The 19,148-nt window shown below is 39.6% G+C and overlaps 1 protein-coding gene across 1 annotated transcript in view; it reads left to right on the top strand.

The window, feature by feature from the left end:
* Window positions 1-19,148, top strand: part of Dpp4 (dipeptidyl peptidase 4) — an 80,370-nt gene that overhangs the window by 30,379 nt on the left and 30,843 nt on the right. Inside the window, exons 6-11 of the mRNA XM_027938002.3 lie at window positions 3,507-3,559; window positions 3,673-3,745; window positions 4,510-4,630; window positions 8,110-8,270; window positions 9,824-9,936; window positions 17,215-17,350. Coding sequence (XP_027793803.1) covers window positions 3,507-3,559; window positions 3,673-3,745; window positions 4,510-4,630; window positions 8,110-8,270; window positions 9,824-9,936; window positions 17,215-17,350 — 657 coding nt within the window. The remainder of the gene's footprint in view (window positions 1-3,506; window positions 3,560-3,672; window positions 3,746-4,509; window positions 4,631-8,109; window positions 8,271-9,823; window positions 9,937-17,214; window positions 17,351-19,148) is intronic.

Here is a 19,148-nt window from a genome sequence, read left to right on the forward strand (position 1 = left end):
GGCAGCATAAATGTCTTCATGACGAAATCTCAGGAAACATATTCAGAAGAAAGAAAAGGCTGATTCTATTACATTTCCTTGGGGCTCACTCTCCAGTGTTCTTTTGCCTTCTCCAGGATAGACTCAGTGCATCCAGAATTATCGATTATCACTTCTAGGTAGTGACCGCAAATACATGAGTCATAAATAACTGAGTAAATGGGTGTCATCCTCCAGCCTGACATAGAGGCTATCCCAGCATCTCCTCTCATTAGCTTGTGCTCTAGAGATTATAAGTGTCTTGTCATCTACCACAGGGTGGTAATGTTCCATAGCCTTACCTTACACGCATTCTCATGGATCTGAGACTGTTGCCATAGTTATCCCCCTTTTCCTAGAAAGAAAATGGAAGTTTAGAAAACAATCTTGCTTGATGTTACACAGTAGAGACTTAAATACAAGTTAGAAGACTCCAAAGCCTTCTCTTAAACATGATTTTCCTTATCTTTACATTTCAATTTCTCTTGGATACCATGTTCTTTGGCCCATTCTCGTGGCAGTCTCCACTATGAAACTCAGCCCAAGACCCACTTTTTTACGTAAGCCTCTCTCCCTCCCTGAGACCTGATTTATGATTCCTGCTTCTCCTCACTGGCTTCATTATATCTCTTCGCCCATCACACTGTGATTCCCTGATGGTAGTTCACTTGCCCATATCCCCCACTGCACGAGGAGTTGCTCTGGGAGAGAAATGTCTGGAAGATAATAGCTGCCAGTCTTCACAGACTAAATAGACTGATGAGTCTGTTTAAAAGATGAGGTAAACATACCAAATATTTTGCATTTCCTTTTATACCCACGATAGTTTTGTCATTCCAAAATGATCTCAGCCCTTAATATTTCCAGCCGATACCACACCTTTTGGCTTAGCAACTATTATGCTCAAGGTTGCCTGGAAACAAGTATGGGGTGTTTCAGAATAATCCAAGATTCAGGGCAGGGGGGAAATGTGTGACGTACGAGAAGGGAAATTTGATAAATAAATACTTGTTAACATGGGAACATAAGGGGAGGAGAAATGACTAGTAGTTATGGGTAGGAGCCCTAACCTTGTGTCTCAGCTCTGCTATCATGTAGCTGGTTGTCCGTGAGCTGGTTGCTTATTTCATATATCTCATCCTCAAGGACACTGTTTGAACTTTATTGTAATTTCATTTATTTCTTTTACACCTACCATGTAGCTCACACTAGATTCAAGTTATGTAAAGATACGAGTAAGACCCAATTTTTACATGTAAGAGTATGGTGGGGAGCACAGACATATGGACAAGGAATTTCTTTTAAAATGTTTTATGTTTATTATACACGTAAAGATTATAATTTTATGAATACAAAGATCTCATCATATACAGACTCTTTTATCTTCAGTCATTTCCCCATTTTTTGTTTGGCTCCCCAGAGTCTAGTGTATATCTCTCCATATTTTATATTTTTCTCCTTGTTCATATAACTGTGTGAAAGTATATGGGGATTCTTTTAGTTATTGCTTATTTTACAAAAATAAGATTCTATTTCCATTCTTTTATGTAAGTTGCATTTCTTAATGATACCATGTGGAATTCCTTCCAAATCATAGCTCTAATTTATTTTCTAAAGAAATTAATAGGCTTTATATTTTTAGAGCAGCTTTAGGTTTCCTGAAATTAAGCAGAAAATTCCTAGATGTTTCTCATCCCTTCTTCTCCAGTTTTCCCTACTATAGACATCTTGCATTAATTATGGCACATTTGTTACACCTGAAAAGACATAGCAATACATTATTAGGTATGGTCTTTGATTTGGGTAAATGTATGATGTGAATCACCATTATAGTATCATAAAGAGCAGTTTCACTGTGCCAGAAAGTCCCCTGCCTTCAACCTATATGTCCCTCTTTATCCCCTTTATCTCAAACAACCACTGATTTTTTTTCCCTGCTTTTGTCCTTTGGTCTTTTCCAGAAAGTCATATGGTTAATCCAGTGAACAACATTTTGCATTGGCCATTTCACATAGCAATATGTGTTTAAGGTTCTTCCAGTCTTTTTTTGTGGCTTGATAGCTTATTTCTTTTTTGCTGTTTTTTTTTTTTTTTTGGGGGGGGGGGTGGGGAGGGAAGGGGGAAGTTCCAGGGATTGAACTCAGGGGCCCTCAACCACTGAGCCACATCCCCAGCCCTATTTTGTATTTTATTTACAGACAGGGTCTCAATGAGTTCCTTAGTGCCTCACTGTTGTTGAGGCTGGCTTTGGATTTGCGATCCTCCTGCCTCAACCTCCAGAGTCACTGAGATTATAGGCGTCTGCCACAGTGCCTAGGTGCTCATTTCTTTTTATCACTGAACAATATTCCATTGTATGAGTTTATTACAGTCTGTGTATCCTTTCACCTATTGTTGAAGAATATCTTAGTTATTTCCAAGATTTGTCAATCATGAATAAACTTTCTGCATATGTTTGTGTAAAGGTTTTTCATGTGCGCAAAAGTTTTCACTTATTTGGATAAATAACAGGGGGTGCACTGGAAAAATTATTTGGGAATTAGTGTTTTATGTTAAAATTTCTTATTTATGAATTCAATTTGTTTATAAAATGTAAGATTTCAGACTTTTATATCACTTTTATTAAGTTTTTTCAAGGAATTTTTTATAATGTATTAGCAAAAATGTTCCAAATATTCTCATGGTCTTTTGATGCCTGGAGAATCTGTTGTGATGTACCATTTTTTGTTTCTGATATTGGACATTTGCATTTTCTTTCCTTCTCACTTTCCCTATGTTAACCATTTTACTAGTCTTATAGAATCACTTTCTGATTTCATCAATTTTTCTCTATTATGTGCTTTCTATCTAGTTATTGCTCTCAAATTTATTTCTTTTCTTCTAGCTACTTGGTGTTTAGTTTGATTTTCGTTTTCACTCTCTGCAGATGGCTGTTAATAACTTGATGATACTTGTATTTTAATTTTAGTACATATTACTAAGTAGATTTCAAAAAATCTATAGCACTTGGCATTTTCACCATCGATCTACAGAAGTAAACATTTTTTTCCACGCTGCTACCAGTAGAATCATGTCTTGTAAATATTTTGCAGGTCTGTTGGGTAAAAAGTGACAATTTACATTTTCCTAAAGAGACACTCTTATATACTATGCCAAACGCTAGGGCTAATGTTGTGCAACAATTGATATAGCTCACTTATTTTTATCACTTTGACACTTTGGTCCACTGTGTTGCTGGAAAGGCTCCTTGGAGGAGAAGATACCAAAGCAAGGTTATAAGTGAAGATCAGAGAAGTTTGTACCAGATGGCTCTAGGATACTTAAAAACTCTAAAATTCTAGGAATCTAAATAGAGAATTATAATATATAGTGAAATTTGAGAGTTACATACAATAACATCTTACCATACCTGTCCTCTTAAGCTCCCATAGTAAGTGACCAAACTATTAAGATGTGCACAATCCTGAAATGTTTGTTTTCTCTTTTAGCAATGGAGGCATTCCTACTCAGCTTCATATGACATTTATGACTTAAGTAAAAGGTCAGTGAAATTTCTCCATGAAATCTATGAGACTTTTCTAGTGTACTTTGTTTTTTTTAAAAGGAAATCCCACTGTAAGTTATTCTTTTGGTAATATTTCCTTTTTTTTCCAGACAGCTGATTACAGAAGAGAGAATTCCAAACAATACACAGTGTATCACATGGTCACAAGAAGGTCATAAATTGGTTAGTGAATCTCTCCTGACATCAGAAAAATATTGACCCCAATATTTCATATGCAGAAATCACTAACCCTGACATAAGGCAGACACCTTAGGAAGCCAATAATTCACTATAAAATATAGTGCTATTACCCAAGATAATATTTTACTAATCTGACATAATAAATACAATTCATGAAAGTTTCCAGATTCCTATTAGAGAATTATTTGTTCTCTGGAAAAATGCTCATTGAACTGAAGTTCTAATTGTCTATTGTGCTTAGATATTGTTTGAGTCACACCTGCTTTCTGCTAGTTTGGTGAACTTCTGAGTCACTCTAGATATCTTCATATTCTGTGGTGCAAGGAGAGTGTCAGAAGTCCCCAAAGAATTTAAATATATAGATGAAATTCTTATCTGCAGCAGAACTTCCCTCTCCAAAAATGCAGCTGCACTCCCCTGCTCCCACCCAAAACAGAAACCCACAAGCTCATATCATATCGTAGAAGAGGTCCAGTCTGCTACTTCTCTGAATACTTTAGCATGCAAATTACAATATTTGTAAGCTTCTTATTTTTAACACATTAAGAATGTTTTTAGTATTATTTGGGGATTATGGTCTGTGTAGTTCTCATTTAAGAATGGGACGGAGGGAGTAAATGTCTCTTGCTCAAATTGATTAACTATGGCAATCCTTAGACTTCTATAGATAAAAGTATTTTTAAGACTCCAGGATAAAATATAGCATGTTATTATTGATACCCAATAAATTTTCCCATCTCTTTTAGGCATACGTTTGGAACAATGATATTTATGTTAAAATTGAACCAAATTTACCAAGTCAAAGGATCACATGGTCGGGAAAAGAAGATGTAGTATTTAATGGAATAACTGACTGGGTTTATGAAGGTAGGGACTAACGCTTTCTCAAATCAGAAAATCTATAAGTTTTTAAAAATACTTAAACATTTTTTTTAAAGTCGAGGACACTTGATGGGATTCAAAATAAGCTGCATTTTTTAAAATGTCATGAATCTAATTTAGAACTCACAATACCAGGTATCTCACAGACCAACAATGTCTTCACAGTAACCAGGGCTGCCTCTGTCCCAGTGGTCTCACAATGCTCCGCTTGTCTTTGGTTAACTGTGACAAAGGGCCTTTCTGTGTAGGTAACTTTTCTGGCTTTAATGAGGCACAAAAGTTCCAGATTAATATCAAATGTTTCTCTAGTGAGACCAACCTAACCCAGAAGTTTCTAAGGTAAAGTAATACCCTCGTAACATTCAAAAGGATGCAAAAATACTGTCTGGTGGTTAGCAAGTATCAAGGAAGAAAGAGTCTGTTTTATAGAGAATCTGTGTTCACTTGAACTTGGACAAATTGTGATTTTTCAATTTTAAAGAAGAAAAAAGTAATTAGAAAGGCTTAGGAAAAAATGAGTAAAAGAATAAAACTAAAAGAGTTTAAAAGTAACATTCTGTTTTTAGGAAAAAGTTTTAGAAACTATTAGGAAAGCATTTGAGAAACTTAGAAAATATTAGGAAAACATTTCCACATCTACAGTTGCCAAGATAAAAGGCATTTTGAGGCTGTTCCAAACTGTTCATGAGGTTTCCTCATACTTATTAGAAAGACTCATCCTTATTTCATCCTATTATTTCTTCTCTTCATGCTTAAAAAAATATAGTTTTAGTTGATGATTTAATTTTGATGCTTATCCTGTCCAAGTCAAGTTTGATTAAAGGATAACATTATAAGAACAACCATAAATATTATTAAAAGAAAGATAAATTTCCATTGTCCAGAAGGAAGTGTTTGAGTAAAACTTTTAATGAAATTTACTAATACTAGCTATTAAGGGTTCTTTAAGAGTTTACATAGCATGGCGTAGGTAATATAGCATGGTGTAGGAGCTGTGACCCTCCCTCAGGAAGAGCTGGATTCTCTAAGATAAGAACACAGCTAACATGCAACATTCTTTCTTTTTGATAGGGTATACTGGGGATTGAGATCAGGGGCACTTGACTACTGAATCACACCCCCAGCCCTGTTTTGTGTTTTATTTAGAGACAGGGTCTCACTGAGTTGCTCAGCACCTCGCTATTGCTGAGGCTAGCTTGGAACTCACAATCCTCCTGCCTCAGCCTCCCAAGCTGCTGGGATTACAGGTGTGTCTCACCACGCCCCGCAATTCTTTCTGAGGTAGATAATTTTATGTATTTATAACTAAGCCATTACGTATACAAGAATGACTTCACAGCTCCAGTGTGGCCCTTTTTCTAAAAATGGCTCTTCAGTCCACAGAGGTAACTCATTATCTTATCAATATGGAAAAAGAGCCCACACTGTGGCACCCGTCTATAATCCCAGTGGCTCTGGAGGCCAAGGCGGGAGGATCAAGAATTCACAGCCAGTTTTAGCAAAAGCTAGGCACCAAGCAACTCAGTGAGATCCTGTCTCTAAATAAAATACAAAATAAGGTTGGGGATATGGCTCAGTGGCCAAGTGCCCCTGAGTTTAATTCTGGTAACACACCACCCCCCACCACCAAAAAAAAAAGAGAAAAATATATTTTGCCTTCCAAATAAATAATAGTTAAACATCACCTGTACCTATATGTACAAGTAATTTTACAAACCAAAATCATGCTTTAACTGTACTGATTTTTTGCCATTGAAGCTGTATTGTAAACTAGAATCAACAGGTAAAAGATGAGGAATGAGATGTCAACTCAGTACATGAAGAGATTCTGAGTGGAAACTTGACTCAGTCAAAAGGCCTGCATTTTTAGGCAATTTACTAAATCTCTTGAAGCCTCCATTTCCTTCTTTGTTTAATGGGTTATGAACAGACTCCTTTAGGGATCTCTGTGAAGAACAAGTTAGTTGTGTTTTATAAATTGTTAATGACTATAGGAATGTAATTCAGTGACACAGGCATGAAGTCATTAAAGAGGGAACAGGCTGCCTTTCCAAAGGAGAAATACAGCATGACTCAGATCTGACCTGGGTTAGTTCTTGCTTCTACTAATTATTGGCTTTGTGACCATAGGCAGGTTTCCTACTCTCAGTAACCCTGCCTCATTGTGTTCATCTGTACAGTGGGTTATTGTGAAGATTAACTGGCACAAGTGCCAGTGGTTATCAATGTCTGGTACATAGATAGCACTCACACCAAATGTCAACTGCTCATCAAAATAATTCTTACAGTTTATTGTTACAATTTTGACTGCTACTGCTGCTATTGCTATTATTGAAAATGCATTTTGTAAATATTTATTTTTTAGTTTTGGTGGACACAATATATATTTTTTTTTATTTTTTGTGTGGTGCTGAGGATCAAACCCAGTGCTCCACACATGCTAGGTAAACACTCTACACTGAGCCACAACCCCAGCCCTGAAAATACATTTTTAAGCAACTTGTAAAGATGTCTTGCCATGGTCAGACAAGTGATTGAGATACAGAATTTCCTACCCATACATTCTAGTTTCTGTGCTTTTGCATTTATGTCTGCATTCATATCATCACATAAGACTTGTGGGTTAAAGTAGAAGTCTCCATTCAGTTTACCTGAACCCTCCACTTCCAGCTGGTGATAGAGGGTTAGACATTTTAAGAGCCAGAGATTGAAAATCCCCTGAGTCAACCTCATTACTACAAGGAGGAGCTGCCTCTGTCAGATACTAAGAACAAAGCCAACAACGTACTGCAAAGCAAGATCTTTATTTCACTTTTTTCCCTTATGACCTTCCTCCCTCACCCACCAGCATATACACCAAAGGAGGGTGTGAAGCCAAGGGAGTCTTCAGTTTCTAAGCTGGGCAAAGGAGATGTTTTTCAGTAGGGGTCTCATGGAGCTCTTGCCATTCTAAATCCATCCTTCCCACACCTTGTTTGTGCCAAGAGTAGTAAGCTCTGGGTACCATATTGATTTGATAGCCTGGAGCTATACACCACCCACCAGTACCCTGCGGGCTCAGTACAAACTCAGCCCAGTTGGGGAGAGTATGCTGGCATGTTGACTGTTTGAAAATTAGAAAGGAAAATCAGCCTCCTGTGTGAAATTTACTTTTAGTATGTTTTGAGGCATAAATTTAGAGGATTACAAGATAAAGAAAAAATGTAGAGCTTATATTAAATATTGCATGCTAAAATATTCTAAAATGGTCCAATGGGTTACTTATTTTTACAATCCAGATATATCCTCAAAGATTTTGTTTTCATTCATTTGTATTACTCTGATTTTGGAAGCCCAGCAAAAGCAAAATGCTTCATTAGTTGAACTCTACTGTAATTACTAAAGCTAATGAGAACAATATTTTGAATGCCAAAGCCAATTTATCAGCTACTTCTTGTAACAGAACAATTTATGTCTTTTTTCAGAGGAAGTCTTCGGTTCCTACTCCGCTCTGTGGTGGTCTCCAAACAGTACTTTTTTAGCATATGCCCAATTTAACGACACAGAAGTCCCACTTATTAAATACTCCTTCTACTCTGATGAGTCGTTGCAGTACCCGAAGACGGTGCAGATTCCATATCCAAAGGTCTGTGCTCCCGTTCGTTCAGTGGTTCTGTGATTTGATGGGAAGAGAATGGTTGCATTTAATCCCTTCCTGCTAATGAAAATATTGTCAGTCTCTCTTCAACAGCTTGCTGTGATTACTCTTGCTGTAGTCAACAGCATCTGGCAATTTTAAAGTATTTTTATTATCCCAGGAAAGAGTGTGATTTAAGGTTTTGTAATTTCTCCAAAAACTTTGAGAAATGACAAGCAGAAAAAGATGGTGAAAATGCTTTTGAGAGAGGTAGGGGGATGAAAATGTTTGAATGAAGGAAAAGAGAGGCTGTAATTGAATCAGAAGCTCATCTCATTTGTGGAAGTTGGAATGTGCCCGAGATGAAGTTGAAAAGCTTGGTTATATATCAGATTGTATTACTAATTAACGGGCTGCAGTACATGACTAGTTTTAGTGATTCTATTATAGATTTGGCACTAATGTAAGTTTTGCACATCCTACATTTGTAATAATAGTGTCACATCTCGATTTTCAAGGCTCTTCTCCACCATCCAGCATGCCTGTTTATTAAAATTGAGAGCTTGGTTAAACAGTACAAATCAGGGAAAGGCGAGGCTAGAAGGGAGCCAGGGATTCTTCATTAGTATTATCATAATAATGGTCACAGTGTCATCTATCAGAAAATCTAATAAAGTGATTTTGCTGTAAGCAATTTGGAAAAAGAGATTTTTATTTTTACCAACTCACTTAATTTGCTTTATGAAAAGCTGCCATTTTAGGAAGGGAGAGGAAGTTAAAAGGAAAAAAGATCCGAGACTAAATATGGAGATGTGTTTTCAGTGGAATGTTATTTTTTGATGAGCAAAACTGGCAAAAAAGAAAAAAAAAACACCATAAAATGCTCTCACTATAAAAAATCATATTATTTCTAACTAATCTGTCAATAGGATATCTGTGTGTGTATGTGTATATTTAAAAAGACTTTCTAAGCTTTGTCATAATATTGACTATAAGACTAACATGATGAACCTGGATGTGGAGTAGAAATGGTGGCTGCCTAATTAGCATCATTGGCTCAGGTACTAATTTTACTTGGTGGACTGTGTCTTTGGCAGAACACAAGGTGCTCTTCATAGAGACCACCAAAGACATTTTGTCCTAGGGAGTCATGGTATATTTGCGAATGATTGAATTGATTTTAAGAGATTTATTCTTGCTTACATGGTGTACATAACTGATGAGTGTATAAAAGTTCATTATTTAAATGGCAGTGCTTTGGACCTTCAAGTTTTACACATACACACACACACAAGTACATAATATGTTTCTGCCTGAATATGAAAAGGTTCCATCTCCTGACTCTCCCTTATGTTCATTTTATTCACATTAAATTGCTTTAAAGTGTCATTTGTTATAATTTTAGGGCCATAAAGCCCAGCCATTTTTGTGTAGTTTTAAGTTCTGTAATGACTGTATGCATGTGTGTGTGTGTGTGTGTAAATATGTGTGTGTGTGTGTGTGTGTGTATATATATATATATATATAGTATATATATATACCAATTCCATGATTATTCCTAGGCAGGAGCCGTGAATCCAACTGTAAAGTTCTTTGTTGTGAATATCGACTCTCTCAACTCCACCACCAGTGCCATTTCCATGGAAATTACTGCTCCTGCTTCTGTGTCAACAGGGTAAGGCTCTTTGCTTCCACACTTGGGCTGGGGACAGTTCCACACTTCCTAGGAACATGTTTCAAACATGAATGGCAGACTCAGTCGCAGCATCCCTTTGTGTCAGCCAGACTGGCACTCATTCATTCTTCCACTGAGGACTCCTTGTTGAATCCCTCCTCCATGCCTTCAGGCTAGGCCCAGTTCTAGTGGTAGACATGCACAGTGAACAGGGCAGTCAGAGTAATAGGTGTTGTGCAGCCCACACTCAAATTAGAAGAGGCAGACAATAACCAGATAAACAAATAACTATAAAATGCCAGGTGGTGATCAATGCTGTGAGGAAAACCAAGGCAGGGCAAAGGCAATGTGCTGGGTGAGAGGAGGTTTAGGAAGATCCCTTTGATAAGGTGAACTGTGAGCAGTGATTGAAGAAAGGGAGGGATTGGTCCACATGGATACCTGGGGATGCAGCATTGGGCAGAGGGAAAAGCACAAAGGCCCCTGGGGCAACACAGTGGGGGGCCTCTGAGGAAGTGCAGGGAAGCCAGTGACTGGAGCCTCCTGACTGAGCAGAGTGTGGTAAGAGATAAGGATCTCACAGAACAGTAGGCCATGGGCAAGACCTGAAGCAGTTCAGAGAAACTGGATTCAATTTATGAACCCCCATGACCATATTGTGTGCCCCACAATGTCATTGCTTCGGTGACCCTGGAACTTTGAAATATTGCCATTAAGCATCTTCAGACACATTTATTTTCCTGTAAAGAAACAATGCTGGGTGCAATTTGTGGCTACCTCGTAAGTTTTTATTTATTCCCATTTTCATTATGTATATTGGCTTTGTGATTGTTTTTAAATAGGAGCTAGGATATATTGAGTGCTCACTGTGGGCCAGATGTAGGACTTTATCACATGCCAGATGTAGGACTTTATCTCTCTTTCCAACTATTATTACTGTATGCCTCTTTTACAGATAAGAAAGTGAAGCCCAGAGGTTAAAAAAAAAAAAAAAAATGGCCACGTAGCACTCTGTATTCAAACCTGTTTTTCTGGAGAAATTACATACAACTCCTCCCCCGACCCCAGTGAATACAGATAGTGCCCTCAGATTCCTGAAGGCATTATCAGAGCAATAGGGAAGCATCTGATTTCTCTGGGGTTACGTTAACTATCAGACATGCTACGATTGTGCTCTCTGATTAGTATTCTTTAGCTTGGATAAAAATATCTGTATACACTTATTTATTCCAAGAGGGGACTCGATTGCCAGTAAATTAAAAAAAAAAATCCCTGACTTTGTTCAAAGGTGTAAAATTTTACTCAACAGTTCTAAAATTGACTGGTTCCATCCAGGGACCTCTTCAACACTGATTGAAGACTACTATTTACAATCCCAAGCATGTGCAGGGAAAGTCTGTGTCCTGCTAGCTCTTATAATCAGGGACAGATATAAAACATTCAGATAAATTTCTGCAAGAGTGAGGTGACATAACATAGGCTGGAGGCATTCCAAGGAAGGGAGACAGGTTTTCCATGACCCCCCCGGGTTCAAGGAAAGCATCCTGAAGAATGCACAGATGGAGCAGTTATGATTCCAGCAGGGCACAGAGAAGAGGAAGGGCACCAGGGTGGAACTAACAGGGCGTGGGAATCATGGGCTCTCTGGGGAAAGCCCAGCAGTGCCTGGTATGACCTCTTGATCTACAACCAAAGTCTGTCTGCAGAGAGGATAGATAAGCCATGGGCTCCTGCTAAGAAAAATATTCCATCTGGAAGGAAGTGTAGATCTCACCAGTTTATAAACTTTTATTTAAGGACTCGGAAAGCTTTGCTCCCGTGAGATATTATTAGAAATGCACAAAAAAATAAATAAATAAAAATGGACAATTGCCACTTGTGCTGGTGAGGCTAACCTTGCCCCCCTCTCCTCCTCTGGGAGTCCCAAGAGATGAGGTCAGTAGGACTTGGAGGAGTCCCAAAAGATGAGGTCGGTAGAACCTGGAGGAGTCCCAGAACACAGTCAACTCCACTGTGAGAGAGCTGAGGCTCAGACAGGCAAAGTCATTGGCTCAACTCTCACAACAAGTTATTGTGGGAAATGGGAATAGGACAGAGGTCTGTGCTTCCCAGGATCAAATAACTAAATAGTGGAGTTAAAATATATTGAGTGCTTGTGGGCCAGACTAAGCTCCGTGTTCTGCCCTTACTCTCTCATTTATTCCCTGTGAACAGCCTAAGGGGTCATCTTACAGCCATCTCATAGATGATCCCACTTAAAAATCACTTTCCAAAGCACAGTTTGTGAAGTGCTGAGCTCAGGAAACTTATCCAACTTTAAGGACTTATTTATTGCCCTCAATGAATTAATCATTAATTCTTTCTGCTTTGTAGTTCTTTAAGCCTGGGGCTGTCTTGTTCACTGTGAATGTTTTACGTGCAGGACCCAGGGAATCCATGAATCCATGTAGGTTATGCCACCTAACAAACTGCCTAGCCCTCTCAGCTGTGTTACCCCCTCATTCACTAGTTCCAGGAATGGGTGGCTTTGCTAGGACCAGCATTGTCCTTTCTTCCTCTATCCATGTTTTCCTCATTCAGTTTCCTGTTATCCGTGTCCCTTTGTCAAAAGAGCTTCCAGCAAGTGAACCCCTGTAGGAGGATGAGACTGATTGTGGTTTTGATAGAAACTAGCAGAAGTAGGTAGAAATGGATGGATGTGTTACTTCTGTGATAACAAGTGAGAAGGGCATCAGGTCACTTTTCCAAGAACACTGGCAAGCCTCTCTGCTACCCTTATTGGTTTAGTGCTAAGGTTGATTAGTTAAGCTGCTAATGTGTACTGGGAGTTTTTAGAACTCAAAATATGAGAGGAAAAAGCATATAATGAAAAATTATAAAACTCCTGTTTTATTTAGAGCAATACTTACATTGCCAACTAACGTAAGACAAGTTCAACAGGGTAGGAACCAATTTTAAGATTTCCAGTGCCTAGCAGTGTGCCTGGGACAAAGCTAGTACCCATTTGATATGTGTAGAATAAATTATTAGATGTGTGGATGGATGGATAAGGTGGGTTTTCCTGGTGACTTTGTTTGTAGAGCTTATGAGAATTCCTAAGCTCCAAAGACAGCCTTCAAAGTGACTTTGCCTAGCAATCCCTCTTTTCTGTCTCCCCCCAAACATCTGTAAATTCTTTGACTTGAGAAGGGTGTGTTTTACTGAGGCAACCCCACCCAACATCTGCCAATGGCTCTGGAGGCCCATCTAACCGGGATAATGACATACCCTACCAGTGTTCTCTCTGCGCCTGGGGGACACAGTAGATAAAGACTTGCTCTCTGGAATAGTGGATGACCTTTGGACTATAAGGTCATCAACTCTGAGATTGTCACTGGAGGAAAACTAGTTCCTGGAAAACTATAACACCTGCAGGAAAGGAGGCAGATTAGGGCTTGAAGGCTACCAAGGCTGCATCCCTAATATCTGCTGTGTTCCACTAGCCCCACCCATTTCTCTTCTCAGTGATTTGTCAGCAGACCCAAGAGGGTTGGCATCCTTATCAGAGCAGAGGGTGGCATGGAGCCTGAGGCCAGCACTGGCAGTACGCCTGCTTCCTCTGGTGATTCACTGAATTAATCACTCCACGATTTAAAGTTGCTCTTAGTAGCAATTTTCCCTCCAATATCCTTTCCAGTTAGTAATGCATACCTTATTTTAAGTAGCCTTCATGTTTCCTAAAAGAAACATTTACACAAATTAGGGGCATGAATATCACCTAAGAGACTTTATTAAATGCCAACACTTTGCAAGGCTTTGTGCTAGGACAGTCACTCTACAAGGAGAGTCCCTGTAAGTGTGATATTCAAAATCAAGTCCCTCTCCGTGAATGCAAATGTGATTTGCTTTATCCAATTCAGTCTACACCCAACTTTCTAGTAAAAATAAATAAATAAATTTCATTGAGTGAGGAATGTTATGCTGAAAAGGAACAATGAGGTCAAGCTAACCAGCAGTTTCCCAGAGTGTCAGGCAGAGCCTGTGCCTTGGGAGTGAGCGTGAACAGGAAAGCCAAAGCCAGCCCAGCCACTTGATCTGAAAACTGACTCCAACACTCTGCAGTTGGGTGATCTTGGGCAAGTTATTTAACCTCTCTGCACTTCTATTTCCTCATCTGCAAAACATGAACTACAAGGACACAGGTGGTCATGGGTTTTTGTCAACCACTTAGAACATTTTCTGGCTCAGAGTAGATACCACATGGGTGTGAACTCTTATTGTTATGTCCAGAAATTACTCTGTTGCATTAGCATTTAAATCAACCATATTCCCCTCGGACAGATCCAGCTCCAGAAGTTTGAAGAGCTGTGGAGTCACTGTGTCTAACTCTGGTAAACAGTCCAGGCTCTGAGGAAGCCGCACCTGCAGCCCCTCTTCCTCCCTCCCCCAACCACTATAGAGAGAAAATATGCTCAATATTTGCCTCTTTCTCTTTGCAGAATAAAACCAGCACGTAGCATGTAAAGCGTAGTTGAGAGTCTGCTTGTTGAATGTTTCTGGTGTGAAGTGGAGTCTTAACCCTTTCAGTAAAAAGTTCAGTTGAGCCATTGGTTTATATCTTTTTCATGACCCTGATATCTCAGCCTGGCATGATCTTGGCTCAGGGCTGCAATTGAAGAGAAGTGTGTTTAGAAGAAAAGTCAAAACTGACTGTTTGTTCCACTGATGAACTGCCTTTGCTGAGCACTCACAGGGTACAGAGTACACCGTGGGCCCGTGGAGAGTGGCAAAGGTAGTAGAGGATCCAGGGTCATTAATCTTTATCTAGAAATGGGCAGGAAAGATGGTTAATGCACGTGAGTTTCCTGGCTGACTTCCCAAATTCCACTACTCAATGTTTTCAAATAGGAATGGTTGTTTTACAGTGCTTATTTCTAAACTGAGGTATAATTTATGGCTTTTAGTAGATAAAGCCACTTAGTACCAGTGACTCACTGACCATGGAAAAGTGTTCCCTTGCCCCCCCCCCCACCCACCCCACCTTCCTTTTCTTCCACCAGAACCCTTTGAAAGGGGAAAAGTGTTTCTGGATCCCAGTTTCCTAATCTATGCCCATGGAATCCTACAGAATTTTGTATATGGTAATAGAAAGCCTTTTTTTTTTTTTTCTTCAGAGTGAGAGGTATATGATTTTAATGATTATATGAAAGGTTTTTGAACAATTGTGTAGAATTGGGGTTAGCCCACTAGGGTCCATGGGCTAAATCCCATCTGCCACTTGCTTTGTATCATCCATCCACAAGATTATTATTATGTTTTTTAATGGTTAGGAAGAAAACTCAAAGCAAAAATATCTATTTCATGATGTGAAAAGTATAGAATAGTTACATTTCATCTTTTTTTGGAAGCATAGTCACTCTCATTTGTTTTAAGTATTGTCTGGGCTTCCATGCTACAAAGACAGAGTTCAGTGGCCATGACAGAGAACATAATGATTAATACACTTACTATCTAGCCCTCAGCTAAAATTTCCTTACCCCTGGTCTAGAAAGTTAATTTCAATAATCTTCATTTTCTGTCTTCTTTTTCATTTTTCCATTTTTCTTTGCAAGGATTTATCACCTCCTGGATAAGATTTATTTGCCTTCCCATCCTCTCTTTGATGCCTCTATGTTGTGAACACAGATGAGTTAGATTTAGACGAGGCACCCTTACTCCCAGGCATGCAAAGAGGCACTCTCTGGTTCTACAGCCTGGCAATTTGTGATAAGCTCTGTGAGGCTGACATTTGGTATGGCAACAGGGGTTTCCAAGAAAACATCGTTGACCAGGGACACTTAAGCTGAGACCTGAAGAAATAGGATGTGACAGTCATTTCAGACAAATGGGAAGAGGAAGAAGGCTGCAGAGCCCCTTAACAAGCAAGAAGAGGGCTGAAAGGGGAAGGAGTTGCTATGTGTGGAATGTGACCCTCTGCTGCATGAAGGGCTTTGGTCTTTCAGTACCTGCAACCTGCAGAGAGAGAGGATGCAGGCACAGTGACACCAGGAGCATTAACCCATGGAGTGTCCTAGAGAATCTGGGAGGGGCCTAAAGTGCTTTATCCTAAGGCCCCCAGTGCTCATATTTGTTGTGTGATTCAGTGTCTGTGAAGGGCGTGGAGACAGGAACCCATCTCTGTGAGTTCTGAGGAAGGACAGAGCTATTTAGAACACAACTCAGGAGAGGTGGGTTTTTTGTTTTTTTGTTTTTTACCCCTAGAGGGCTGCATTCCACAAGAATATAGTCTGTTTGGAAAGCCAGCTGTCCAGAAGAGAGGACAGGCACCACTGGGTGGGGTTAGAGCAAGCAGAGCATTTTAGAAAGTTTGGAGTGGACCAGGCGCTAGAGAGGAGTGATTTGTGAATAGTCATCCAAAATCATACTGGAGGAGGGGCAAAAAGGGAAAATTAAAGAAACTATCCAGAGCACATAACGTTAGGGAGTCTAGCAGCACAGTAAATTATGAATTCCACGCATTTCACTATAAATCAGAGAGGGGTTCCAAAACTGTTTGCAGGTATGTGTTGGGGAGGATGCATTGCTAGAGCTATCTCTATTTGTATAAATTTAAGTTGAAATATTGCAGGGCTTCTTAATTTCTTCACAAGGTTCATGTTTTGACTCTTGAAAAAGGCTTTTATTTGTTGTCATTTTGGGGGTTTTAGTACTTTTTTTTAAGGAAATAATTCTTAGATTTTCAAAGTTCATGGAAGTGTGAGTCAATTTTTTTTTCTCCATTTGAAAATGAAGTTGAGAAAAGGGTCAGCTGCAGTTTCACACTAATAGGAAGAATTTTCTGGAGATGCACGTCAAATTACCAGAAAATACTCACATCTCAGCCAGTGTATTGTTCCCTCAAGACAACAGAGAGGAGAGGAGAGAGATCACCCTCGACTCCCTGGTACCACCAGGGCCACGTTTAAGACTCAGTTAATCCTGAGCATATGGTTCTAGTCGAGTATGTTAAACCACTGTGGGATTTTGCTACAACTTTTCTTGTGGGATATATTTTAATTTCCATTCAAAATTAAATTGCACTTTAAGCTTAAGGAAAGGTAAAACATGATGGTATTGAATGGTATTCTTACCCACTAAAAGTTCTAATTCCCATTAGGATTGATTTATTTTTACTGAGTAAAATGTTTGTATCAAGGTCTGGAACAAATTCATTCTGTGTTATGTTTCTCCCACCACCACCACCCCAACCCTCCTTCCTTCCTTCCTTCCTTCCTTCCTTCCTTCCTTCCTTCCTTCCAGGGATCACTACTTGTGTGATGTCACATGGGCTACACAAGAAAGAATTTCCCTGCAGTGGCTCAGGAGGATTCAGAACTATTCTGTCATGGATATTTGTGACTATGATAAGAACAACCTTAGATGGAATTGCATATTGGTAAGATTGGGTCAGGATACTCTGCTTGTCATCAGTGTAGACTTTAAACTCGAGTAATGAATGGGAATCAGGAAATGAAGTTTGATTTTCTATTCTCTCTGACTCTGTGTTCAACCCTGAGGCAGTGATCAGTTTGATGATTAGATCACCTGATATTCATTAGGGCTTCTGTTTCACCTTCCCTCTCTACCCATACTGTTCAGTTTGGGTTTGATCTCTTGGGAAAGGGAAAGGAGGTGACTGGAATGCAGAAGGTAAAATCTCATGTCAGTATTCAAAAATGCAAAGAGGACTAGGGGCTGCAATTGCAACAAAGTGCATTGGAACAGAGAAATATAGGATATTGAGAATGACTGGCTGGATATGTAAGAAAAAGAAATATTGAGGCAGGAAATCCATTACCATAAGCAGGAAACAGCTTTAGAACTTAAATAAATAACTACCAGCCTGACAGGATGGCAACACTGAGGCAGACTTAGGGTTGATTGACCTTGAAGTCCCGGGTTTCAGGGGGAGTCCCAGCTTAGGAGACCGTGAGCAGAAGACCATGAGTCAAAGGGAACCATAAAGCCCCTTTGGAGCCAGCAGCCTCAAGAAGGGTAGAACCCAGACAAGATTTGCTAGCATATAACCAGGCCTCTGCAAGCCTCCCTGTCTGGTCATGGGCCTGTGCCTATGCACCTTCCTGCCTGCTCCCCTTCCTGGCTGAGCACAGGAAGATTCTCACCTCAGAGAGCTTGAGCACCCCATGTCTTGACTCACTTTATTCATTTATTTATGCAAGAAACATTGAGTGCTCTCAAATGTATAATGTTCCAAGCTCTGTGCTAAGCCATGCATATTTTTAAAAATGATTTAGACAGCATTCTTGTCCCTAAAATGTTTCTGTTCTGGTAGGGAATTCCATTACAAAAATAAATCATAAGGTAAACCGTTTATTGAGCACTTATGTCATGCCAGGCACTGTGGAGACTGAGGCTCAGGAAATTTAAGGAGCTTGCTCAGGTCACAGGACACAGCTGAAACTCAAACAGCAAAATCCAAGCTCTTTGCTTCCTGCTCATTAGATCCCTGTAATGTTAGAATATTGTGCCATAAAAGCATCTAATCAAGGTATAACCCACCTGCCCCCAGTAGAGACATCCCTCAGGCAGGCAGGGTGGGACAAGTGCATTGGAACAGAGAAATATAGGATATTGAGAATGACTGGCTGGATATGTAAGAAAAAGAAATATTGAGTCTGGAATAAGATGCCATATATGAGTAGATAAGGGCAAAAGGCTTATCTATGCAGAGGGCTGTGCTAAGTATCTAGTGTGAATAAGTTGGGGCATAAGGGACTGTGGTATTTATGACCAGGGGCGGGGGACAGAAACAGGGGCGGACATTGAGGATAGAGATACACACGCTCAGACTCAGGTACGATTCTGAGTTTGGACTTACTTGGTAAGAAACAGGGACAGTGTAAGGTAATAAATCAGAGAGTGTCATAAAGATAATATCTGTTGCCAAATGCGGTCAGCTGGAGGTTTAGCAGGGTGGATAGTAGGCCCGAGGGAGAAAAGATAAGCAATGTCCAGAAGATCATGTCAGTGGACCAAGGAAAACCTGCCAAAGACATGAACAAAGGCAGTAATGGTGGAGAAGGTCAGAGAAGTCAAAGAAAGGGGCTGAGGAGGTTGACTGTGAGCAGTGTAGTAATCTAGAAGTCCTCCCAGGTGTCTGGCATGGGTGGGTAGAAGGATGGAGGAACATGAACAGGCTGGTAGAGATGGAGAATAGAGAAGGAAATTACCTT

This window comes from Marmota flaviventris, chromosome 11, assembly GCF_047511675.1.
Source record: "Marmota flaviventris isolate mMarFla1 chromosome 11, mMarFla1.hap1, whole genome shotgun sequence".
NCBI lineage: Eukaryota > Metazoa > Chordata > Mammalia > Rodentia > Sciuridae > Marmota > Marmota flaviventris.